At 43.4% G+C, this 27,475-nt stretch overlaps 1 protein-coding gene across 2 annotated transcripts in view; it reads right to left on the minus strand.

Annotated features, from left to right (window-relative positions):
* Positions 1-15,567, minus strand: part of lrpprc (leucine-rich pentatricopeptide repeat containing) — a 142,990-nt gene extending 127,423 nt beyond the window's left edge. The window contains exons 1-3 of one of the 2 annotated variants that reach the window (XM_072264971.1): positions 15,398-15,567; positions 6,092-6,303; positions 2,111-2,233 (exon numbers count right to left, since the gene is read on the minus strand). In XM_072264971.1, the coding sequence (XP_072121072.1) occupies positions 2,111-2,233; positions 6,092-6,303; positions 15,398-15,534 (472 nt within the window). In that variant the 5' untranslated portion in view covers positions 15,535-15,567. Of the gene's footprint in view, positions 1-2,110; positions 2,234-6,091; positions 6,304-15,397 lie in introns of those variants that run through there. The other variant, XM_072264972.1, reaches the window with a different exon arrangement.
* Positions 15,568-27,475: the final 11,908 nt, after the last annotated feature.

Consider the following 27,475-nt stretch of genomic DNA (forward strand, 5'->3'; position numbering starts at 1 on the left):
ATCAAGGAAACAAGATGGATTGTTAAATTCTATTTCTGTGGCTTTAGAACAATATAAATGAATTATATAACCTATCTGCCACCCAGATTTTTCATGTTTTTTCCCCAGAAGTGTTTATGAATGTAGTAATTTGCCTGGAGCTACTGCCATTTTAGATGTAGTCACATAAAAGAAATGGAAGGAATCTTTTACCTTACATGCCCATACACTGTGAAACAGGACAAATTTACAACATCAATATTTCACATTTGTGAGATAATGAAGAGACTTGTGACAATGGAAAACAGAATTTGTCACAACGATGTTGAGCTGTTGCAAAAAATATTAAATCTGTAAGACTGATTTTCACTGGCCAAACTTGGAAACAGCAAAAAAGTGCATTCTGCCTAAAATATTTTGTGGCTGGGATTTCGCATTAAGATTAATAGTAAATTAACAGCACTCATTATTAAGGATTAAAATAGATAGCAACTTCCTCAGTCCATAGAGATGCAGTTAAATGTAGGAATCCGCAAGGTATTATCCGTACATCGCCCTGCTCCTCTACAACTGTATCCCTGATTGTTGTCCCACAGAGAAGCTTGGTGTTTAAATGCACTAGTATGGTAGAACCTTCATTTCAGAAATGATTAAGCTGAGTGGTTCTACATTTTGAAGTGTTCAGAATTAATAGGTGTATACAACATTCATTTCGTGCTTGACAGCACAGATGCAGAGTTGATGTCACCCATATCATTTCTTAAGGCAAGGATGATAGCTCCAAAATATCCTTTTCCCCCATTCAGGACAGTTGAGAAGAAATTTCTGAGAATGGTAAATATTTGTTTGTGTTGAAACAATTATTGATAGACTTGTATATTAAATGAATCATGGCATTGATACAAGTGTAGTAGAGTGGGAGAAAGAGTTTTCTCTTGCCACTACACTTAGATCAAAAACATACTTTTTCTGAACAAAGCAGACAAAAGGGCCAGATGCCAACTCCTGCTTCTACTTCTTAACTCATGAAATCTATTAATTGCATGAAGTTGCTATTCCATTTACCCTCTAGACTTGCCAGAGAAAACTAGGTATAACACATTCATAGGCAAGTCTCTTTAACAGCACTAAATCTTTGTTAGACTAAACACATATAAATTTCCTTCAGCAATGAGCTTGCTTCAATCCTTCAGAATTTATTTACTGGAGATTCAAAGAGGAAGAAAACTTTCCTTTATTCTTACAATGTAATCATTCATTCCCTGCCCATGTTATAATTTAAGAAAGAAATTTTAAATAAGAAGGCTACATTATACCAGCTGGTGTTGAGGCTTCTTCAATCTAATTAAAATAAACACATTGTTGCTTTGCCAGCTTACTTATGACAAAGATCCCAAGAAGAGTAGGCCACATTGGAAATTATCTCGACATAGATTGTAAACCAAGTCCTTCAAAAAAAGAATTCAATTCAGTGGGCAGTTATGACGAAAGTACAAAGGAATCATGTCTCTTTCACCAGTGACCACAAAATCCAGGTCATTCTTTGCCTGAATTCTTAACCAAACTTTAAAAGAATAACACAATGTATAATGTTGCCCAAAACACAAATGATTATTACTGCCAGGTTTCAAGGCTACTATATTCCTTTTGAAGCTTCCTTGACAAGCTTCATAAGAAATAAACTAATGTAAAATTTCAGCAATCTGCACATCAATCTTTTTCCTAGCTGATTAGCTGCAAGATTCTTCCAAAACTCAGAACATGTCATTTCATACCAAGGAGTAAGGGGTTTAAATCATTAGAATTCTCAACCTCAGAACTTCGGACATTGACTATAATTAAATGAACAACCCTTTGAACAACTGAAAGATACAACAGACCAGAAAGCTAAGTGAACAAGTTAAGTGAGCTAAGACACCTGCTGCCAATTCCAAGTTCTTACAGTCTTTCATCTGCTGCCTCTTGTCTGATTAATACATTAATCTTTTAGGCAAAGAAATGTAATTATACATTTTATACTGCCCTCATTTATTTGCTGGAATTGACCATTATCTATCCCAAGCAAACACAAGTTATTTACATTACCAGCTACATCAATGTGATGGAGAAAGGAGATTTTATGTGCCCATACCCAGTTCTTGTATTTTGTCCCAGATTCTGTGAGCCAATTCTGTTCTTTCCGTCAAGTGCACTTCCGGAAGCAAGGAACCACAGCTTCGCAAAAGGAGCAAGGCTTGATTGCCACTGGGACAGCCTGTTCAAAACAGATATATTAAAATTGCACATTAAGGTTAAAAAAAAATCAGAGAACATTGTTGAGTCAGAAACAGCGAGCGAAATTTCAAATGAGTGAAAACAGGTAAAACAATTAAATTCCAATCACATGCAATTCTTAAAGATATCCATATGCTCTTTGTGAAAATAACAACCAAAGATCACACCTCTGAAAAACAGAAATTCCTCTCACAATTGGGATCAGTTACATTTTCTGCAATACTAGTTATCATTTTACGGGTGTCACGTGCTAGCTAAACAAATCAAATCACCTGGAAGATTCATGATACATCGACTGTTACAAACAAAAAAAAAAGTTTTGTGTTGCACAGCCATTACACAGCAAATTCAATTTAGTATTTTTGTGTGGGCTAAGATAAAGATAGTTATCAAACTAACTATATTTAAATAGGTATGGTCTAAAAAAGCAACTGCAGTTCAAAAATAGACATTTATTTTCAAATTACAGAGCAAGCATTCCACATCACAAGTGCATATTGATCTAAGGTTAAACAACTTTTACCTTGAAATGTGAGGAGGATGTTATGAGAATGCAGGGTGACTTGGACAGGCTGGGTGAGTGGGCAGTTGCATGGCAGATGCAGTTAAATGTGGATAAATGTGAGGTTATCCACTTTGGTGGTAAGAACAGGAAGGCAAATTATTCTCTAAATGGAGTCAAGTTAGGAAAAGCGGAAGTACAACGAGATCTAGGTGCTCTTGTACATCAGTCACTGAAAGCAAGCATGCAAGTACAGTAGGCTGTGAAGAAAGCGAATGGCACGCTGGCCTTCATAACAAGGGGAATTGAGTACAAGAGCAAAGAGGTCCTTCTGCAGCTGTACAGGGCCCTGGTGAGACCACACCTGGAGTACTGTGTGCAGTTTTGGTCTCCAAATTTGAGGAAGGACATTCTTGCTATTGAGGGAGTGCAGCGTAGGTTCACAAGGTTAATTCCTGGGATGGCAGGACTGTCATATGTCGAAAGATTGGAGCAACTGGGCTTGTATACTCTGGAATTTAGAAGGCTGAGAGGGGATCTTATTGAAACATATAAGATTATTAAGGGATTGGACACGCTGGAAGCAGGAAGTATGTTCCCGCTGATGGGTGAGTCCAGAACCACAGGCCACAGTTTAAGAATAAGGGGTAGGCCATTTAGAACGGAGTTGAGGAAAAACTTTTTCACCCAGAGAGTGGTGGATATATGGAATGCTCTGACCCAGAAGGCTGTGGAGGCCAAGTCTCTGGTTGCTTTCAAGAAAGAGGTGGATAGAGCTCTTAAAGATAGGGGAATCAAAGATTATGGGGATAAGGCAGGAACTGGATACTGATAGTGGATGATCAGCCATGATCACAGTGAATGGCGGTGCTGGCTCAAAGGACCGAACGGCCTACTCCTGCACCTATTGCCCGTTGTCTATTGTCTATAACTTTAGGGCAAGTTGATGTACAGGAAATCGTTTATACTTATAATGCAGAACTGAGGTCAGCATGAACTTAACTGTGCAATTAGACTGTTGCGCCGCAATCCATCGCAGTAATTCTGATTCTCCATTCACTTTATAAATATCATACATTTATTTCAGCCACATCTCTCCACCAGGTTTAAAAAATAATCACACTTGGATGATCATTTGACAAGGTACCCCATGCAAGGCTTATTGAGAAAGTAAGGAGGCATGAGATCCAAGGGGACATTGCTTTGTGGATCCAGAACTGGTTTGCCCACTGAAGGCAAAGCGTGGTTGCAGACGGGTCATATTCTGCATGGGAGGCCGGTGACCAGTGGTGTGCCTCAGGGATTTCTTCTGGGACCCTTTCTCTTCATGATTTTGATAAATGACCTGGATGAGGACGTGGAGGGATGGGTTGGTAAATTTGCTGATGACACAAAGGTTGGGGGTGTTGTGGATAGTGTGGAGGGCCGTCAGAGGTTACAGCGGGATATTGATAGGATGCAAAACTGGGCTGAGAAGTGGCAGATGGAGTTCAACCCAGCTAAGTGTGAGGTGGCTCATTTTGGTAGGTCAAATATGATGGCAAAATATAATATTAATGGTAAGACTCTTGGCAGTGTGGAGGATCAGAGGGATCTTGGGGTCTGAGTCCATAGGACACTCAAAAGCTGATACGTAGGTTGACTCTGTAGTTAAGAAGGCATACGGTGCACTGGCCTTCATCCACCGTGGGATCGAGTTTAAGAGCTGAGTTTAAGGCATGCTCAATTCTGGTTGCCTCACTACAGGAAGGACGTGGAAACCATAGAAAGGATGCAGAGAATATTTACAAGGATGTTGCCTGGATTGGGGAGCATGCCTTATGAGAACAGGTTGAGTGAACTTGGCCTTTTCTCCTTGGAGTGACGAAGGATTAGAGGTGTACAAGATAATAAGAGGCATTGATCATGTGGATAGTCAGAGGCTTTTCCCCAGGGATGAAATGGCTAGCACGAGAGGGCATAGTTTTAAGGTGCTTGGAAGTAGGTAGAGGAGATGTCAGGGGTAAGTTGTTTGTTTGTTTGGTTTTTTTTAAACGCAGAGAGTGGTGAGTGCGTGGAATGCCCATCCCCTCCCAGCTTCTTACTTCTTCCACCTATCCCCTCCCAGCTTTTTACTTCACCCCTCTTCACCTGGTCTCACCTATCACCTGGCAGCTTGTGCTCCTTCAAATCCCTCACTCCCCCCAGCCTTATTATTCTGGCTTCTGCCCCCTTTCTTTCCAGTCCTGCTGAAGGGTATCAACCCAAAATGTCGACTGTTTATTTCCCTCCATAGCTGCTTCCTGATCTGCTGAGTTCTCCAGCATTTTGTGTGCGCTGCTCAATAAAAATACAAGTTTACAACGGATTTTAGCCCATGTGGAAATGATCTGGAATGCAGTTCCACTATCAGCTCCAGCTCAAAGGGAAGTACGAGTGAGACACTACAAACTAAACACAGTGAATTCCAGTTAAGTGGGCCATTGGTTAATCAGGGCAGCCGCTTATTTAGGACAACTCTCAAAGAACAAAAACTAATCGAGAAAATGGCCAAGTTTCCCTTTGTTTATTCAAGGCACTATGCCGCTTAATTGGGACAGGAGACTGTTGCTGAGCAGTTTCTAAACAGTGTTGGTCAGGTGTGTTTGTGTGGCCGTTGGAGAAACTGCATCGTGTTTAGAGCAAAGAACTTTTAAGTAGTGTCAGCTGCATGTGCTTGTGATATCCATTTGGACCAAAAGACGCCGATACAAAGAACAGTGATGTTTCACAATTTTGTGCCAGGAAATTTATTGTGGAATTATGACACTACTTCATGCAGGAAGGAAATGAAGGCAGTCCATTATCTGTGCTAGGTGTCTGTGCTGATTTTGTTCACTTAGTCAATCAAAAGAACACAGCAGCATACGATGATGAATTCCCGTCAATAATTATTAAGAACTAATACACAGTTTAATAGTACTGGGGTATTATCAGTAGTGTCTAACTTGTCCTATATTTCTTTCAAATACATAATTTGTTACTCAGTTCAATAGTAGTTTGTCTTTTTTTAAGTACATTTTTACACATTTCCATGAAACTTCAGCTAATTAGGACAGTTGCTTACTTGGGCCAAATTACACTGGTGCCGATGTGTCCCAATTAACCGAAATCCACTGTATTTGAATTAATAAGTTATGACCCATGATCTAATTTCATAAGTCTTGCCATATTTAGGACAGAAAGAGAAATAGAGTTTTTGAATCACTTTTGAAATTAAACTGTGTAGTTCAGTAATGACTAGAAAAGAATATGAAAACAAAGAATGAATTTCTGAATGTTAAACATTACGAGTGTATGTTGGAAACAAAAACAAACCTGTCCGGCAGATGTCATGAAAAATTCGAAGGAGTAAAGTTTTTGTGATGCGACCTGTTCTCCGAACAGAGGAATCGAGTTTATTCAAGGCCCAGTCAAATTGCATGGCCTGCCTAGCTCGAACTGCTGTATTTGGTTCCTCTTTGACAAGTGTGCTCTGCTCCGTGGCAACTCCACATAAACGCACATTGCTGTAGAGAGGTCTAGAAAGGCTAAAGAAAAAAACAAATTTAATCAGTTACATACAAATACATCATTATTGACAGTAGTATGTTCTTAACCATAAAGAAACTGCTTGGTTGGGAAAACAAAAGGAGAGTATTAATTCAATGGGAAGAGATGTAGAATGCTGCTGTGGCTGCAGAGAGGGATGACAGTTTCCTTGAAAAGGAAGAATAGCTAGCATGCAGGTACATCCAATGAAAAGTCAAAAGAAAGTTGCCTTAATTGGAAAGGGAAGAGAAATTAACATAATGAAGTCTTGCTGTAACATTGCAGGGTGTTGGTGAGACTGCAATGAAGCACATTTCGCAGCCATACAGCTTTCTCTTTCTTTATTTATTGCCGTCTGAAAACACATCTTTTCATTAATCATCCAAAAATATAAATTATCTTGCACAATCATGTTGCATAAATAATGTCACAAGTTCAAGTTCACTCACTGACTTGAGCGTAATAATCAGCATCAAAACTCCAGTGTCATGATGAAGGAATCTCATCAAGTAATATTTCAAACTAAACAACCAATAACACTCGAATGGAAGTTAAACACTCAAAGTACAAAAGACTTAATGAAAAATAGAAAATGATGAAAATTCTTAAAAAGTCAGGCAGTATCTGCAGAAAGAGAAAAACGGACAATAAACTTCCATCAGAACCAATGTCATAAAAGCTTTCCAGAGCATTGGTTACTATTTAGTTGAACATCTAAAACATGGAGAAACTGCATGCATTTGAAGAAAGATGACAAATCTGACTTTAGAAACCGCATAAGGGACTCCTTGGTGTCAATTCCATGAAAAGTACTGCAAAAGGTCCTCCTCAAAAAGATCGAACATATAGAGAAATGCATTGTTTGCATCAAATCAAATCAGCAAAGGTTACGCTGGGCAGCCTGCAAATGTTGCCATGCTTCCAGTATCAACATTGCAAGCCCACAACTCATAAACCCTGACCACGTCTTTGGAATGTGAAAGAAAACAAAACATCCAGGGGAAACCCACACGGTGAACGGCTTTTTCTCACGCTGCATTGTTTCACAGCTTGAATGAGAAACGGTTCAACTTTTTTTTACCTGCATTGCAAAATCATGCTCATGCCAACTTCAAGTATTTTGTTTCTGCAAAATCCTCCAAATCCACTGTTTAGATAAACAAATCACTAACAGTTTCCTCAGCCAGGACATCTCCAGCATTGAAGCTCTAATCATATGCAGCTGATTCCAATGCACTGGCTTACACACCAGACATCTGAAAGAAGCTCCATCTCACTGCACGAGACTTCGAGCAGGATATTCTCATATCTCCTTGCAAAAAAAAATCTAAATTCTGAAACCTCGGCAATGGGAATCTACAGGCTGAAAGCAACCAAAATGCAGAAGCAGAGAAAGATGGCACCAAGAACTTTGAGTCTTCTTGTCAGGAGACATTCAAGTCTAGAGAAAACACCAAAAAGTACACCACCACCAAAACGACACACCCTTCGAGCAAATTCTACCTTGTGTATGGGCAGAGCCTGCAGATCTTCAGGCACAGTCTGTACTGAAAGCAAGTTACTTTCTATCTCAAGGAATGGTTTTAAGATGATTGTTCTCTCAAGATTACAAACAGAAAACTTCTCTTATCATCACATTGCCTTTTGTGATTGAAGGATAAAAATTGCTGACAAATCCAATTTTGGCTCAACCCAAAATGCTGACTGTCCATTTCCCTCTAGAGATGCTGCCAAACTCAATCAGTTCCTCTAGCAGTTTCTTTTTTGCTCCAAATTCCAGCATCTGCAGTTTTCTGTCCACCTTTTGTGATTGCTTGCTAGAAACTAATTAGCCACTGTCATTTTTGCAGTACAATAGTGATTACACTAAAAAATTACTTAATGCTAGCACTTCCAATGGACTCACTTTCAAGGCCTCTTTATTCTCATGTTCCTGAGAATTATTATATATTTATTTATTATTATTTCTTCTTTTTGTATTTGCACGGTTTGTTGTCTTCTGCACTCTCGTTGAATGCCTAGTTGAGTGGTCTTTCATTGATTCCATTAAGGTTATTTTTCGAGGAAGATTTATTGGTATGCCCTCCATACCAGACAGTGATGCAGCCCGTCAGAGTGCTCTCCACGGTACAACTATAGAAGTTTTTGAGTGTATTTGTTGACATGCCAAATCTCTTCAAACTCCTAATATAGTCGCCATCTTACCTTCTTTATAACTACATTGTTATGCTGGGACCAGGTTAGATCCTTAGAGACCTTGATGCCCAGGAACTTGGAGCTCACTCTCTCCACTTCTGATCCCTCTGTGAGGATTGGTATGTGTTCCTTCGTCCTACCCTTCCTGAAGTCCACAATCAGCTCCTTCATCTTACAGACATTGAGTGCCAGGTTGTTGCTGCGGCACCACTCCACTAGTTGGCATATCTCACTCCTGTACGCCCTCTTATCACCACCTGAGATTCTACCAACAATGTATCATCAGCAAATTTATAGATGGTATTTGAGCTATGCCTAGCCACTCAGTCATGTGAATATAGAGAGTACAGCAGTGGGCTAAGCATACACCCCTGAGGCTGAGAACCAACCTGAAATATATAAATAGGGTAGACAGCCAGAAAATTTTTCCCCAGGTTGAAAAAGTCAAATACTAGAGAGCATAGACTTAAAGAGAGAGATGAAAAGCTGAAAGGAAAGTTGCAAAGCAATTACTTTAAAACTGAACTTTGTGTACAGGTTTCCCCCGCCATCCGAAGGTAGAGCGTTCCTATGGAACGGTTTGTAAGCCGAAATGTCGTAAAGCGAAGAAGCAATTACCATTTATTTATATGGGAAAATTTTGTGAGCATTCGCAGACCCAAAAATAACCTACCAAATCATGGCAAATAACACACAAAACCTAAAATAACAGTAACATATAGTAAAAGCAGGAATGATATGATAAATACACAGCCTATATAAAGTAGAAATACTTCTCTACAACGATTGCCTGCACAGATCTCCGTAGCTAAAATCTCACGCAAGCGCTGTTGGCATAAACGCGCTCTCCAGTAATCTTTAAGCTATGAGGCTGCCAAATCTACCAAATAACGTGTAAAAATACACAGCCTATATAAAGTAGAAATAATGTATGTACAGTGTAGTATCACTTACCAGAATCAGGAAGACAGCTTGCGGAGCAAACTGATGATGGTGTGTTAGGCTGAGTCGGCGCAGGTTGGGTGGTGCAGTGGCTCCCACCCTCCGGGCCGCCGACCCGATACATTGCCGCGAAGAACGCAGCAGTAGCCGGGAGGCACACAGCACATCTTTAAGAAAAAAGCCGAAATAAACAAGCTAATTAATTAGGTGCCGCCGACACGTAATTAATTAGCTTGTTTATTTCGGCTTTTTTCTTAAAGATGTGCTGTGTACCTCCCGGCTACTGCTGCGTTCTCCGCGAATCGGTACAGTATCTGTCCGGGGCCCGGGTGTTGGGGAGGTGGGACACGGGGCTGTCATCTCATCGTCGATCAGGGCAGGCAGCTCATCTTCTCCTATGACTGCCCGCCTCAATGTCGAAGATCGAGGTTCGTCGTCTGCTATGGCTGATGTGGAAGGCTTGCTTGACTGCTGAGCTTTGAGCATTTTTCTATCATACAGTTGTTTGTAAGGACTCAAACCATCCTGCAAATATCCCCTAAACCTATGTACCCTTTCAAAATTAAAGTCGTACTTTATCATTGCAGCCAAAATCTCACGCAGTTGCTTCACTTTCTGCATTCGGTTGCATTTGGTTTTGATTGTTATCCTTTCTTCTTCCAATTGCATCAGCTCTTCATCAATCAGTTCTTGGTCATGAGATGCCAAAACCTCTTCAACATCATCTTCGTCAGCTTCCACAAGCCAAACTCACTTTGTCCTTGCTTCATTCACCACGATCGAAACGCTTAATTATGTCTAGTTTTATGCTAAGTGTAACACCCTTACGAGCTCCTTTAAGCTTTTCCAATACCTCAGAACTTATCTTGCTAACAGCTGCTCACAAGCACGTGTTTAAGCAATGCCGTTCCGAATCCGGGGGAGAGCGGCTGCTCGGGACGCGCGCTGCCTTTCTTCGTAACAGTAAAAACACCTTCTGAAAGCAAAAACAGGTAACTAATGTAGGTCTTTCGTAACAGTGAGGTTTCGTAAAGCGAACGTTCGAAAAGCGGGGGACATCTGTACTTGGAACACACTGTCCGGGGGGAGATGAAAGCAGATAAGACAGCAACATTTAAGAGACATGTAGACGTCTACGTGAATAGGTAGGTGATGGAGGGATGTTTGTGCATATGGAATTAGTTTAAAATGGCATCATAGTCTGCAGAAACATTACAGAATCCTCGAGATACAACACAGAAACAGGCCCTTAGACATAGTTAATCCATGCAACATTCAATTACTAAATTTACATGAATCCTAGAGTGATCACACTTTTTTATTCTCTTAAATTCTCATTTACTCTGCACAGATTTTACCACTAATCCACCCACTAGTATCAATGTACAGATACAAGCTAACTTCTAATGTGTATTTAGGAAACTCACATGGTCAGAGATACAAGCTAACCTCAGAGAATACGAAAACCACCAGGAACAGCGCCGAAGGTCAGGAATAAACCCAGGTCTGTGACACCCTGAGTCAGCGGTTCAGTCAGCTGCACTACTGTACCATCCACAAATTTGTTCAGGGAAAATCACATCTGTCTAACCTGCTGGCCTTTTACAAGAAGTTGAATCGATGAAGAACTAGCATGTTTATATATTTGGATTTCCAGATGTTTCTGACAAAGCCCCAGAAAGAAGGGTTGACAGGATTACAGCACATGCAACTGGAGGTAAGGTACGGAGACAGAACGAGTATCAGTTACACAACGTGAAGCAACCTTTCCAGATTGGTAGGTTGTAATGTAGCATTTCTCCGCGATTGATGCTGGGACCCAAAAATGCACTGTCAGACCAAACCAGTTGTTCTTGCTTATTCATACCCATTGCCACAAACCTGTGCAACATGAGGCTTTCCATACAGATGTTGTCTTGCTAATCCATTGCTTCAATTTTGTTTTAGCTGACAGAACCAATGACCTCATTTCATCTGTTTCCACACCTCTGCTCACTCTCCTCTTCCTGGACAGAGAATGGACAGATTGCTGCTTCTAACTTTCTACCCCACCACCACCTCTCGTCAAAACAATTTCTGACACTTTCAACAAGATTACATGACCAGACACAGCTTGTGCACCAGTCCCTTCAGCATTGAAGGGACTGTTCCTTTTGTGACTGCACAGTCTGCATTGCCATCTCCATCCACCACTTTCCTCCTTCTGCTCTCCCCTCTCCCTACAGCCTGAAAGCATCCAGCACCAGGCTCAAGGCCAGCTTCTACCCCACTATCTTAAGACAATTGAATGGTTCCATAGTGCAATAAGATGGACTCATCCTTAGTACAATAAGATGGACTCATCCTCACAATCCACCTCATACCTTGCACCTTATTGTCTACCTGCACTGTAGATATTACACTTTATTCTCCATGCTGTTATTGCTTTACCTTGTACTGTAAATACGAGGAGGAAAATCCAGATCTCAGACCCCCACAGCCTTGCAGCAATACCCACTCATGGGGAAGGCTTCAAGAATAAACCCAGAGCTGGAGTCCCGAAGGCAGTCCTACATTGAGTTCAATGCTGACTGGCAACTCCTGCGATGCTACCGATACCAAACTGCATTGGTCTCTGCCATTCCCTTGGGTTCAGTTACGTTGCTACATGGGCAACAGCTTGCCCTCCACATCATACTGCCCAGGCTTGCGTATGTAGACAGCCAGGATGCAATATCCATGGTCGACTCTGACCGAAAGAGGCCTCAGACCCCAGTACTACCTCAATGCATTGTTGTGTATTGATCTGTCTGAACGGTGTGCGAGTCACCCTGAAGGTCAACTTGCAGGTTGAGTCGGTGGTGAGGAAGGCAAATGCCACGTCAGCATTCATTTCAAGAGGTCTAGAATACAAGAGGAAGGATGTGACACTGAGGCTTTATAAGGCACTGGTGAGGCCTCACCTTGAGTATTGTGAACAGTTTTAGGCCCCTCATCTTAGAAAAGGTGTGCTGGCATTGGAGAGGGTCCAGAGGAGGTACACAAGGATGATTCTAGGAATGAAAGGGTTATCATACGTGGAACATTTGATAGCTCTGGGTCTGTACTCACTGGAATTCAGAGTACGAGGGGGGATCTCATTGAAACCTTTCTAATGTTGAAAGGCCCAGACAGAGTAGATGTAGAAAGGATGTTTCCCCATAGTGGGAGAGTCTAGGACAAGAGGGCACAGCCTCAGGATAGAGGGGTGCCCTTTCAAAACAGAGATGCGGAGAAATTTCTTTAGCCAAACAGTGGTAAATTTGTGGAATTTGTTGCCACGTGCAGCTGTGGAGGACAGGTTGTTGGGTGTATTTAAGGCAGAAATTGATAGGTTTTAGATTGGACATGGCAAAGTTTACCAGGAGAAGGCCAGGAACTGTGGTTGAGGAGGAGAAAAAAGGATCAGCCATGATTGAATGGCGGAGTAGACTCGATGGGCCAAATGGCCTAATTTTGCTCCTATATCTTATGGTCTTTTCACTATGCCTTGCTATGTGAGATAAAAATAAACCAACTCTGATTCCTTCTGAAAGCACTTGTCCATAAAACTGCAGGATACACAGTCTCTGTCATTTTACCTCTTCCAAGGGCCCAACAGCAATTTGCTTGCATTAGGTAAAATGTTGTTCCTCGAGCTTTCGTTCAGGGACTTTGCAGCCTTCCAAACTCAAGAACTTCAGGTAACTTGCTAGAAGTGGCCAGCCCTTATTGGTCAACCATATAGATTCATTTTTCCCCTCCCCTGACACAGATGATCTGCTGGACAATCCTGAGAGCTTTTATTGGCCTATGTTCTTTTGCTCCAAATGCTCTCATTAAACTATCCAACTGCCTACCACTTTGGCTTCAGTCCATGAGAAGGATTCTCTTTAACGTCACCTACCAATCTCTATCCTCTCAGCAATGTAAAATGTTGATTTTTTTCTCCTACCTAGTTGAGATGAAGAGTCTTCATCCTGAAACATTAACTGCTTACTTTTCCACTGAGTACTTTTCAGCATCCAGAATTTAATTGATTTCTCCTTTGCTATTTGGCTCCCAGATTTTAACACAGCCCTGATCCAAACATGGATCAAAGAGCCAAGTAACATAAGTGAGGCACGAGTGACTGCCACTGACATCAAAGCAGCAAGGCTACTGAGGTAAAACTTGGGGCAATGTGCACAAGGAGAAAGTACTTTAGTGAGTTGTATCAAAAATTGTTGTGGCTGTCACAGAACAATCAATCCCAACCCTGCTATATCATCCGGAGTTTCTCAAGGCAACATCCCAGGCCCAATCATCTTCAGCAGTTGCATCAATGAACCTTGCTTTGCACATAAAGTCAAGTGGGGAATGTTTGCTGGCTTGTAGCAATGTTCAGTTGCCATCTACAACCCTCAGCAGCCCATACGCGCATGCAACAAGAGCTAGACAAATCCAACTAACACGAGTAACACTAAAGTACCAGGCAACCAGAAGCTCCAATAACACATATTTAACTACCTACCTTTGTTGTCAAGCAGAACCATTTCTACTGACAGAAGGAGTAAAGGCAGGACGCTTTGGGCAGATGGGGCTCATCAGCAGAGGTTGGCAGCTTTTCCAAGAGAAGGAAACCTCTGCTGCCTTACAGCTATACTCACTTATGGGGAAAGCTCTGAGGCTGGAGTCCCTAAGGCAGTCCTACGTTTAAGTTCAATGTTGACTGGTAACTGTTGTGACACCACTGCTGCCAAATGAATCCAAGTCTCTACCGTTCCTTTGGGTTTATCAGCTGCAGGAATGGGGGGGGGGGCAGGGGGGAAGCCTGCTACAAGGGCAGCAGTTTGCTCTCCAGGTCGTATTGTCCTGGCTTGCATATCAAGTTAATGACTAGGATGCAACAACTCCACCAACAGAAGACTTTCTACCCATCAGCCAATAACATTAATATCTCTAGGGACCCCATTATCAATAGCCTGAAGATGGACAGAAATAAGAGCATTACATCTGCAGAAGCACATAAGAGGCAGAAGATCCTGCAATAACTGGCTCACCCCTTAACACCCCCACCCCAAAGAAAAAGCATTCCACTGTTTACAAGTCAAAAATCACAAATCAGGAGAATGGAATATTCTCCACTTGCCGGATGAGTACACTGTCGCCAACTCCACAGAAATTCAATACCATTTAATGACAAAGCAGCCCACTTGATACACCCTCTATCAATTCCACCACCATCTGCACACTACTGTTTATTGTCCAGGCTGCTCTAGTAACACCCATCAAACCCCTGATCTTACACTGCCAGCAGGAAAACGGCAGAAGATAATGAGAATGCCTCTAAATTTCCCTATTCTCCAAATATCACATTCTCCTCACTTGAATATCATCACCCAGTCTACATTAGAGTGTTTCCTAACCAACAGTGGAGGACTACACCAGTTCCAGGCAGTTTACCGTCATCTTCTCAAGGGCAACACGGTGATGCCCAGATTCTCAAAGCAAATTCATTAAATGCTGGGAAATGGAGCTGTAAAACGGGAAATAAGCAGATATATTGAAATCAGGCCAACAAAGTTTCGTAAGACAGGGGTGCAGCATAGGAGGACGAAGGGAAGCTCCCCTGGAAGGGGTATATATCCCACTCCAGGGTCCCTTGACAGGTAATAAACAACCTGAGTCGAGTTCAATGGCCTCATACCCTGCCCTGGATATCAGGTACTAAGCCCACGGGGCCCCAAGGTCAGAGGCAACATGTGCAGCAGAAGTCACCGCGGCTCCAGGGTACAGTTACGTCACTTACAAAATTCCAAAGGCAAAACCAAATGGTGTGAGAGTACCGTCGATAACTTTTCAGCTCGTTAACCGGTAAAGCCAGGAACCTACAGCTGGCGCCGGCCATTCGGCGCATCAGTCACAACCTGACCCGCGGACCGGTCTCCCGGTATCTCCGCCCGGATACCAACTCACCTGACCACCGGGCAGCCGGCACGGCACCCTGCAACAGCGAACGCTCCCTGCCTAAAACCTGGGGATAGTCCCGGGCGAAGGAAACGTGAAACTGGCAATCGCCTCATCAACCGCGCCGACCGCACCAGCGCCGCCATGTTTCTGGAGAGGGGAGGGCGGTCTGAGTCACGTGGTATGCAAAGGTCACCGCGCGAAACCAAGTGTCACCGTGGGTGTACTTTCGTTCTTTTCCTTAAAGAACTTTAAACAATTCTAAGTACTAGAAACTCACGTAGATCTACATAATTAACTTTACGTTCAATGTTTTAGTCATATATTGTTTGATATTCAATCCTAGTATTATCGTAAGTAGATAGATCACCCCCTTGGATTTGGTAGTGACGCCAGTGTCGGCCAGCTAACTGTTTCCCCGGAGTTCCCTCACGCGGCCCGGCGTCCCCGGAGGTTGTCTTTAAATGCAGTCCGACCAGCGTTATCTCCGGGAACAGGCTATTGCAAGTGCTGTACCTGAGTTCAGACTCAGCATCTCGTCCACTGTCCTATCCTGAACACCCTGCAGAGACGGGGAACATCCTCTACGGATAAGATCTGGGACCAGTCTCAGCAAGTGGCCTGACCATCACTTTAGGAGAAGATTAGACCAATACTGAAACGGAATCAATCCCCTGAATTCGATGGCCTGACTACTGTTTGCTTCCTAAATGTGCTGTGTCCTTGCATTGCCATCTTCAAACCATCATGGACCCTCTTTTTCCTCAATACGACACCTCACATTTGCCTTGATTGGAATTCAGGGGCCCTAAAGGACGTTTCCAGGTATTCAGTACACCGATCTGAGATATGTCAGCGGCCTCGAACAAGCAAATCGAGTCTCTTGCAGCAGACCCATGGCTCGTTTTCCAGTCCCGAGCTAAACCCACACTCACTGCACTGGTTAGGAGCCACCTCTGAGGTCTGCTGCTCAGAGACTGTTTTTCATCCCAGCCCATCCAACACCTACCCTAACCAGGTAGCTGTTAAACAGCTAGCCACCTTGAGCCATTCGTGGTGATTCAACTTAAACGATTTCATTGCTGTGGGAAGTCGAAGCCCTCAATCACATTACAGGGCAACAACAGGGACGCTATAGGAGATCATATCGAGACACAAATATAATAATGAAACGGATAGATAAGATATAGGCAGGAAAGTTGTTTCCACTGGTAGGTGAGACTGGAACTCGGGGACATAACCTCAAGATTCAGGGAGTAGATTTAGGACGGAGATGAGGAGGAACTGCTTTTCCCAGAGATTGGTGAATCTGTGAAATTCTCTGCCCAGTGAAGCTGTGGAGGCTACCTCAGTAAATATATTTAAGACAAGGTTGGGTAGATTTTTGCATAGTAGGGGAATTAAAGGGTTATGGGGAAAAGGCAGGTAGGTGGAGATGAGTCCATGGCCAGATCAGCCATGACCTTATTGAACAGCAGAGCAGGCTCAATGGGCCGGATGGCCTACTCCTGCTCCTATTTCTTATGTTCTAATGCACGCAAGCTTCATTATATTGCAGCTCTCTGGGTAAGGCACTCCTCAGTATCTAATTCTAGAATGATTACATTTAGTTCTGATTCCATCCTGTTCCATGTTAAGAGAGACTGGGGTATCCTTGTACACAAATTACTGAAGTTTAACATATTGACACAGCAAGCAATTAAAATGAAAACATATGATAAGGGTTTGAGAGAAAGAACAGAGATGCCTTACTGCAGATATAGTACTGTGCAAAAGTCTTTGGCACATATATATATGACGTGCCTCAAGGCTGTATACTGAGCTCTCTTCTGTACTCCCTTTTCACCTATGACTGCGTTCCTGTACATGGTTCTAACTCCATGATCAAGTTCACAGATGACATTGTATTTGTCAATGTAGAGCACAGAGCAAGTTTGTAAATCTGGTGGGAGCAATAGGTGTTGGGAATGGTGAGGGTGGAGCGCTGTGGGAGGAATGTGGGACAGGTGGCAGAGAAGGAGTGCTGGGGTTCGGGGTGGCATGGGTGCAGATACATGTAGCCCTAAGACACCAGGAAAGATCCTTTTGTTGCAAACAATTGGTTTATTGATCATTACAGAATGTCTCTCTGATGCTTCCTGCTCCATCCCCTCTCCCTTCCCCTTTTCCAACAATAATTCCCCTCTCCCTGCCTGCTTCCCACTCTCAGTCCACATCAGAGGCACATATCTGATTCAAGATTATCATCGCTCACATATTAGCTTCCAATTAAGATGCCGCAACCAAACGCGTGCAACCGCTGGCTTGTAGTTAAAAAGTTAAGAAATTTGACTAAAAACATCACTAAAAATACATTTTCTGAAGTAAATTGTGTTGTTATCGCCGCCAACAGTGAAGGGGTGAGCAATGGCGAGACGAATTCAGGGGATGAGCCGAGATGGTGGGTTGCAGAATAATTGCAGATGGAGTTCCAATGCTTCTGCACTTGGCCTGGGCGCGAGGTTGGATCACTCTGGGCGCTAAGCTGACTTGAAGAGCTTGAGAGCGGCTTTGGAATGGGTGGCGAAATCTGGGCCCGCAGCGAGTCGCTAAGCGGTGTGGTCTAGGCCGCAAGTCCTTCGCAGTAGCCGGGTCTGAGTGTGAGGTACGATCTGCTGTTTGAGACAATTTAAATGCTGGCCCAGATTGGAGGCGAGAGCCAATTCCACTCTCTCTCCGCGATGTTCACTCCTCTCCTCATGGCACCGGTGCCTTTCGCTGTTCCGTTGTTGGGTCAATTTAAACGTCAGCCCAGATAGACGGAAAAGACAAGGTGTGGGGACCTAAGGCGAGAGGCGTTTTGCACTCGTTCTCCGCAGCGGTCACTCCTCTCTCCACGGCATGCAGGCTGTGAAAGCTGAACACAGATCATCTCCCAACCTCAGACAGTTCATACTTGTGATAAAGGGAGTGTGATGAAGGCTCACTGGACTGATTCCTCAGAGGTAAGATATTGTCATTTGAGGAGGGATTAAGCAGTGGTGATCTACTCTCGTGAGTTTAGTAGAATGAAAGGTGATCACGTGGAAACATACACATTTTTCACAAACCTTCAAACACAAAATGCTGAGATCCTCCAGCATTTGTATGTGCTGCTCTGGATTTCCAGCATCTACAGAATCTCATGTTTAGATCCAGGTTTGATGTTTTCCCTGGCTGAGCTATCTGAAACCAGGGTCAAAGGCTTAACATAGGGGGTCTCTGACTCCGGACAGAAATTGCTTCACCCAGAATGTAGTGAACCTTCGGAGTTCTGCACCCAGGAAGACTGTGGAGATCTACTGGTAAGGTACACACCAACAGAAAACAAGAAAGAAAAGGAAAAGCTCTGAGCAACACACAGAAGATGCTGGAGGAACTCAGCAGGCCAGGCAGCATCTATGGAAAAAAACAGTCGACGTTTTGGGCTGAAGGATTTCCCTTATTTGGGAAAGGAAAAGCTCCAGCTGCTCTGGTTTCCAAAGACATACTGGCTAGTCAGATAATTAGTCATTGTAAATTGTTCTGTAATTGGGCTACATGAGTTGCTGGGTGGTGTGGCTCGTTGGACCAGAAGGGCCTGTTACAAGCTATACAGTATTTCTAAATAAATTAGTAAAACAGTCAATGTACTTTTGGACTTTCCCTCTCTAAGGTAGGTGAAACTCAGCAAGTCTAAATGCAAATATGTCTGACACAGACCAGAAGATAAAGGAGCAGAATTAGGCCATTCAGCCCATCAAGATTGGTCCACTATTTCATCATGGCTAATTTATTATACCTCTCCTGCCTTCTCCCTGTAACCTTTTGACGTCCTTACTAACCAAGAAACTATCAACCTCCACTTGAAATGTACCTAATGACTTGGCCGCCATAGTCATTTGTGCAATGATTTCTACAGATTCACCCATCCTCCAGCTCAAGAAATTCCTCTCCATCTCTGTTCTAAGGGGATGTCTTCTATTCTCAGTCTGTGCTTTCTGGTCCTCGACTGCTCCACTATTGGAAACATCCTGACAATGTCCACTCTGCCTAGGCCTTTCAGTATTCAATAGGTTTGAATGAGATCACCCCTCATTCTTCTGAACTCCAATAAGAGCAGGCCCAGAGCCATCAAACACTCCTCATACCCTTTCAGTCTCAAATCATTTGTGTGAACCTCCTCTGAACCCTCTCCAATGCCAGCACATCCTTTCTTAGATAATGGGTTCAAAATGGCGCACAATACTCCAAATGTGGTCTGCCCAATGCCTTTCAAAGCACAGACTCAGCCACAAAGCCATCAATCCCATCATCCAGATCACTGACGAAGATTGAAAAACAAACCAATCCTTAAAGATACCCCTGTGGAACATCACTAGTTACACTAGCCAAGCAGAAAAAGCCTCCTTTATCCCCACTCTTTGCGTCCTGCCATTTGGCCAATCGTCTGTCAATGCTACTTTCTCTCCTGTAATACCACGGGCTCGTATCATGTTTAGCAACCTCACATGCAGCACCTTGGTAAAGGCCTTCTGAAAATTCAAGTCAACACATCCACTGACTCTCCTTTGTCAGTCCTACCTGTTAGTTCCTCAAGGAATTCCAAAGATTTGTCAAGCAATATTTCCCCAGAGGGATACCACGGTGATTTCAGCCTATTTTTTAATAGTTCTCCAAGTACCCCAAAACCTCAACCTTAATAATAGACCCCAACATCTTCCATTACTATTGTGACTCCATTACTATTTGTTAAGCTTAATCTTTGACTGGATATGTATGAATCTATTCTGTTACTTCACCACAGAATGCAAATGTTTGCATTTCCTATTCTGAGGCCTCTGTCAGTCAGGGTCATTTCTGCGTGTTGCACCCGAGCTGTCTAAAATGCAAGACGGGGCAGTATGATGGGGAGAGCAAGCTATTGCCTATGTAGCAAGCTCCCCATCTCCGTGCATCTGATGAACCCAAAGGAACGGCAAAGATCAATACAGTTTGGCAGCAGTAACAGCACAGGAGTTGCCAGTCGGCATTGAATTCAACATGGAGCTGCCATAGGGATTCCAGCTCCAGATTTTTCCTTCGGGGTTTACTCCCAAAGCCTTCCCCACGAGTGGGTATAACTGCAAGGCAGCGGAGGTTTGAGATCAGAGTTTTCCTTCTCCTAGATGGGCTGCCAACCATGTCTGATGAGCTCCATCTGCCCAAAGCGACTGGTTTTAAGGTGCCAGTGACCTGCCCTTGCCCCTTCTCCTGTCAGTAGAAACGGTTCTGCTGGGCTTTGTAGCTAAGCCACACGTGAAGACCAGAAGCTGAACTTGAGTTGTCAGAGGCTATTTGGGGCACGCGCCATTGGGAGCATTTAATAGGTAGTGGGAGCTTATCCCCCATTACTAACCCCGGCTATAACAACTTCAAGGAATCACTGTCTTCTAATAATGGAGAGTGCATTGTAATTGCTGCCCCTCTCTGTTGAGAGAAAACTGCACTACCTTCCAACATACTGATGGTGGTGCTATGGCTTTAACTTTGCCTTAACTAGCAGTCGGTCACAGGAACTGTAACGTGATTGTCTATGAAATGTCAATAACAAACCAGTTTAATCCTTTGTCCAACAGTTCTTTTAGAAGTAAATGTTCCTTTGTTCATGGGTTTAAGGGTAATAACATGGAATCAGAGGAAAATAGGATTTATAGACCATAATTATATTATCATCATTCTAATAGTCTATAATGTGAAATATTTGCATTTTATATAGCTTTTTTCATCACCTCAGAACATGCAAACTGGTAAGTTTTTACAGTACAGTTACACAGTGGTCAATTTGTACAGATTTAACTTCCACAAGTAGCAACGTGAAAATGATCCTTTAAGTTGTTTTGTAGACATTGCTTGACGATATGCTTTGGTCAGATACTGGGGAGAACACTCAATTTAGTGTTGTCGGGTTCTTTTATATCCATTGGAGAGAACTGATAGAGCCTCTGTTTGTGCTAAAACCCGAAATGACGCAACTGGGAACTGTGCATCAGTATTGCGTAAAGTATCGAACTATACCATTCCTGCCTTGTAAACTATCTGCTTGTCCAGTTTTCACTCTGCCTGTTCTCTTTGGCTTATTCTCTTGAACTTCATCTTCTCATCTTCAAAACTGTAAGCATTCTTATGACGTGACAAATTGTGGCAGCTAGTTGCTGTTCATTTCCTTTTTTGCACGATGGTGATGAAAAACAGGTACTACCACATGCATAGGTCAGAGGTGCAAGAGCCAGAAGGCCAGTGATGTGGAGAATGGAGAGGTACTGGAGACACAAGAACACAGGAAAACTGGACGAGTAGGACACCTGGGCTCTCAAGCCTGCTTCCTTATTCAGTATGATCATCAATGATCCATGCTGGCCTCAACTCCCCTCATAACCCTCAGTTTCTTAATTGGTGAAGTATTTATTGTTCTCTAGCTGAAATGAATCTAATGATTTAGCCTCCACCTCCCTTCAGGGCAGAGAATTCCAGAGAACTACTGCTGTCTGAGAAGAAAAATATCTACTCAGTTTTACACGACTGACTGCTTACTTTGCAGTTGTATCCCCCTGTTCGTGACGCTCCCACAAGTGAAAACATTTCAACATTACCCAGACACAACAGAAGCTGTGAACGCTGGAAATCTGGATCAATCGGGAGGAACTCAATAGGGCAAGCAGCATCTACCTCTCTGTTTCAGGAAGCTGGATGAGATACACTAGAAATGATGAGTTGAGGGAATTGAGCTGGAAGATGAAGTGTTGAAGCAAGAGTTAAAATAACTTAAATTTCTTATCGGTGCAGTCACATCACTTTGCGACTTTATCAAGTTTTTACTGATAATGTGGCTGCTTTCATCATGGAATAATTGTATTGGCACATACCATTTTACTTTTACCACCAAGGTGAAGCCAAAGATCAAATCAACCATGATCTTAACCAATGGTGAAGTTGGCTCCAGTATGGTCCACTCCACTGAATCCATATCTTCTTATAATTCTAAATGTACTCAATCTACAATGAGCAATTGCTCTGTGAAGGAAAATAGGGAAGGAAGTTTAAACTAATAACTTTATAGTATATTCATATTTTAATGGGGCCTTTTTATTCAATATATCAGAGTCGGAGTAACCTTTCCTCCTAAATGCATTCCTCTGCTTGCAATGAGCAATTCCAGTGAACTCTTGCCTGATCAAAAATCTCAGAGTCAGGAAGGACTATGAATAGAAACCCATTAGCAAATGGACCCTCAGAAGGTCTCTGGGCTATGCTATTAGTACTACTGAGCCAAAGTCATTCATGTAGGTGGAACCAATGAGTAAACTGACTTTTAAAACATTGATATTTGAACTGATTTTGGACAACCTCATGTAAATAGGCATAATGAGGGCTGGTGTGCTTAATTATGCTATGTGAATGCAAGACAAAGCAGGGGAAAATGTTAAAAAAGTATAAAAATACACCAATGGAGAAAATAAACACAGAAAAGTATATAGAAATCATGTTAATAAATTTGCCATTGTTCCAGCTGATGAGTCCATTTGTAATTTAAATGATAATGATCATGGAGGTTTTGTTTTCTGTAACCTTCCATGGATAGAACAAACTATTAAAGCTGACTACATCTGACCGGTCTTCTTCTCCCTCTCACAAGCTGCTGCTGGAGGGAAGGGTAGGAGTCTCGGATCCACCTTCAAGAGGAGTCCCCTGACTCCCCATCTTTATTTCTCCAGTCCTGATGAAGGGGCTCAGCCCAAAATGTGGACTGTGCTCTTTTCCATAGATGCAGCCTGGCCCGCTGAGTTCCTCCAGCATTTTGTGTGTGTTGCTTCGATTCCCAACACCTGCAGATTTTCTCTTATTTTGTATTCACCTTGCAAGGATCAAAGAGGCTGTGGACTTGTTTTGGGGAATTTGGGGATCGTGGTGCATGTGTTCCTGGATTCCAGTTACTCTTTTTTGCTGATTTTGAGCGGTTTGGATTAATGCTGTAAGTAGCCCTGCTGTTCAACTGAGGAATGTTGTGTCCGCCAATCAGGATGTTGGGATCTGGAGAAGGTTCTAGAGAGCACGGGCAGAGAGAGATTCGTGATGGACAGTAGTCTGGCTTGGGATCTTATGGCGGGATCTGTGGAGTGGGATGGAAGGGGACGTGCCGCAGATGGGAAGGAGAGTCCCCGTTGCAAGCAGTGCTTTGTGCAGATGAATGGCTCCGAGGAGGAGGACCAGTACTCCTGAGAGAGGGAGCCAGTTTGTTCCAGATGGACTTTGAGGGAAGTTTGGACTGTGGCGGGTGCTTTCACAGAGACCGAGGGTTTGGTGCTGTCAGAAATGGTTATATGCTACTTTGGAAGAAACGAGCTCCAATAGTCATGCACACATTTAGATTGGTCTAACTGTAATGTGCCCTTTTATTTTTTTCTTCTTTCTTTTCTTTCTCTTAATAACTGTTTGATAAAGCTGAAGTTGGTAAATATACTTTCTTTATAATTTTATGTACTGTATGATCCGCTATTTCTTGCCGACCAATAATTGTCTATGGACAGTATTTACACAGCATTTGCTCAAATTGAGGTTGCTTTAATTGAAACATCATGATGCTCCTGTTGGGTTGAACCCCAAATCATACCAACCCGAGACTTACATGTTTACAAAAGGAGGCCTTCCTGTCACTGAGTCATGTGGCTGTTAGGAGAGTTAGCTCATGATCCAAGGTTGTACACGAGCCCGGTGAGAGGGTTGCATTTACATACTTTGATAATGCTTGTCCTTTGAACTTTAAACTTTTGAACTTTGAAGAATGTAAAAATTTTGATTGTGCCTCTGATGCTTAAAAAAGGGAATAACCTCAGTGTTGTTATTACTTTGTTTAATTCAGATTATTTTTCTTAAGTCTTCAGTCACGACAGTGACTGAAAATCCTGAAGTTTAGAGCATTGTCAGTGTCACCTTTCTCCAAGTGACAAGACTGGCATTCTCACAGCTCTCTGAACAAATTGAATTGGAGTCAAATGACATGATTGCAATCTTGGAACCACCAGCAAACACCATCTCCAGCACCAGATCAATGGAATTACAGGTCCCAGAGCTTTTGTTTAAATAAACTCTTCTCTTCAAATTTCTAAGGAAACACATGATGCTTTTGTTTTCACAAGATTTTTCTTTACCTTAAAGTGTTTAAATTATTGTCAATCCTGACCTATTGAGGAGCTCTTAAAATTGCAGTCATTTCTTAAAGGGATAATGTTCAAATTGCCATTCCAGAATGAAAAATCAAAAAGAGTTTCAGTTGGTGGAAAAGCCACCAGAAGGAATTGTACTCACAAAAGCAAACTAAGTTCAAGAAACTAAATATTGAGAGAGAGCTGGAAGATTATAAGACTAGCAGGAAGGAGCTTAACAATGAAATTAGGAGAGCCAAAATGTGCTATGAGAAGGCCTTGGCGGACACGATTAAGGAAAACCCCAAGGCATTTTACAAGTATGTGAAGAGCAAGAGGATAAGATGTGAGAGAATAGGACCAATCAAGTGCAACAGTGGAAAAGTGTGTATGGAACCGGAGGAGATAGCAGAGGTACTTAATGAATACTTTACTTCAGTATTCACTACAAAAAAGGATCCTGGTGATTGTAGGGATGACTTACAGTGGACTGAAAAGCTTGAGCATGTAGGTATCAAGAAAGAGGATGTGCTAGAGCTTTTGGAAAGCATCAAGTTGGATAAGTTTCTGGGACTGGATGAGATGTACCCCAGGCGACTGTGGGAGGTGAGGGAGGAGATTGCTGAGCCTCTGGCAATGATCTTTGCCAGAGATCATTAATGGGGACAGGAGAGGTTCCTCAGTGTTGGAGGGTTGCAGATGTTGTTCCCTTATTCAAGAAAGGGAGTAGAGGTAGCCCAGGAAATTATAGACCAGTGAGTCTTACTTCAGTAAATTGATGGAGAAGATCCTGAGAGGCAGGATTTATGAACATTTGGAGAGGCATAATATGATTAGGAATAGTCAGCATGGCTTTGTCAAAGGCAGGTCGTGCCTTATGAGTCTGATTGAATATTTTTGAGGATGTGACTAAACACGTTGATGAAGGTAGAGCAGTAGATGCAGTGTATATGGATTTCAGCAAGGCATTTGATAAGTTATTAGTTGATTATTGAGAAAGTAATGAGGCATGGGATCCAGAATTGGCTTGCCCACAGAAGGCAAAGAGTGGTTGTAAGGAAGGAAGGAAATTGCCTTTTAAACTCACAAGAGAGCATAGGCCATCAACTTTTTGCTGTTGATGTTTCTGTAGCAGGCAATTTCTTTTTTACGAGGTCGAGTTGCTAGCTCGACACTCAACCCAGCACAGATAGAAAGCATACCTGAGGAGCCAGCTGGGTTCGAACTCGGGAGCCTTCACTCCGAAGTCCGGCGCTGATGCCACTACGCCACCAGCCGGCTCTAGGCAAAGAGTGGTTGTAGAAAGGTCATATTATGCATGGAGGTCAGTGACCAGTGGTGTGCCTCAGGGATCTGGGACCTCTTCTCTTCATGATTTTTATAAATGACCTGGATAAGGAAGTGGAGGGATGGGTTAGTAAATTTGCTAATGACACAAAGGTTGGGGGTGTGTGGATAGTGTGGAGGGCTGTCAGAGGTTACAGCGGAACATCGATAGGATGCAAAACTGGGCTGAGAACTGGCAGATGGAGTTCAACCCAGATAAGTGTGAGGTGGTTCATTTTGGTAGGTCAAATACTGTATGTTGGCAAAATATAGTATTAATGGTAAGACTCTTGGCGGTGTGGGAGATCAGAGGGATCTTGGGGTCCAAGTCCATAGGACACTCAAAGCTGCTGCGCAGGTTGACTCTGTGGTTAAGAAGGCATACGGTGTACTACCCTTCATCTACCGTGGGATTGAGTTCAAGAGCTGAGAGGTAGTATCACAGCTATATAGGACCCTGGTCAGTCCTGTCATAGTGGGGCGCTGGTGGTGGACCCAAATGCAAGACACAGACACTGAAGTACAAGGAACAGGACTAGGTTTGTCAAGAAAGCAAGGGAAGAGGGGAAGAAACAACACTGGACATTGACACAGGCCCTGGATGAGACTAGGACACAGGGCCTGGGCTAGGACTCCAAGCCAGAGACTGGTCAGGGACCCGGAACCTGGGTCTTGACCCGGGCTCAGACCCCAGAACTAGGCGAGGACAAGACGTAGCTACAGGACCGGATGTGGCTACGGGTCGAGGCACATGGACAGGACAAGAACCTGAAGCCTTGACTTGGTCTTGGCAGAACAAGAACGCAGAGCCTTGGAACACAGAGCTGGGACCCCTCCTTGGGAACAGGACCTGGGGCCGGGGCTCTACACAGAGGCAGATCCCTCCTAGGGAGCAGGATGTAGGGCCGGGACTCATACACAGAACACTGAGAGACAGTTCTCCACTCAAGGTAGCGGCAAATGGCCGGACCTGTCCAGCGGAGGCAAGGGCACAAAGAGACATTTCCTAACACAAGGTAGCGGCAAACGGCCGGACCTACCTAGCAAAAGCGTGGACACAAAGAGACGGTTCCCAACATAAGGTAGCAGCAAACGGCCGGACCTACCTAGCAAAGGTGTGGACACAGAGACAGTTCCCAACTCAAGGTAGCGGCAAATGGCCGGACCTACCTAGCAAAGGTGTGGACACAAGAGACAGTTCCAAACAACGAAAGACAGTTCCTTATCTAGGCACAGCAAGGCCCCGATCTTGCTCCGGCAGTAGAACTTGACAGCAATACAGGCAAGGACACGGGCGAGGTTGTGGGCAAGGCTTGAGGAGGTGGAGGTGGAGGTGGAGGTGGAGGTGGAGGTGGAGGTGGAGGTGGAGGTGGAGGTGGAGGTGGAGGTTGTGGTGGCGGCGGCGGTGGCGGCAATGAAGCTGAACCCAGGAACTATTTATGTAGCCAGCCCAAAATGAGAATCAGGTGCCTCAACTACAGCACCAAGGGAAAAACCGGAAAACCTGGAATAAGGAACCATGGACCGGACAGTGAACCGGAATGCAGACTTCACGAACCGGACCATGACAAGTCCCCACTTG

This window comes from Mobula birostris, chromosome 8 (genome assembly GCF_030028105.1).
Source record: "Mobula birostris isolate sMobBir1 chromosome 8, sMobBir1.hap1, whole genome shotgun sequence".
Classification (NCBI taxonomy): domain Eukaryota; kingdom Metazoa; phylum Chordata; class Chondrichthyes; order Myliobatiformes; family Myliobatidae; genus Mobula; species Mobula birostris.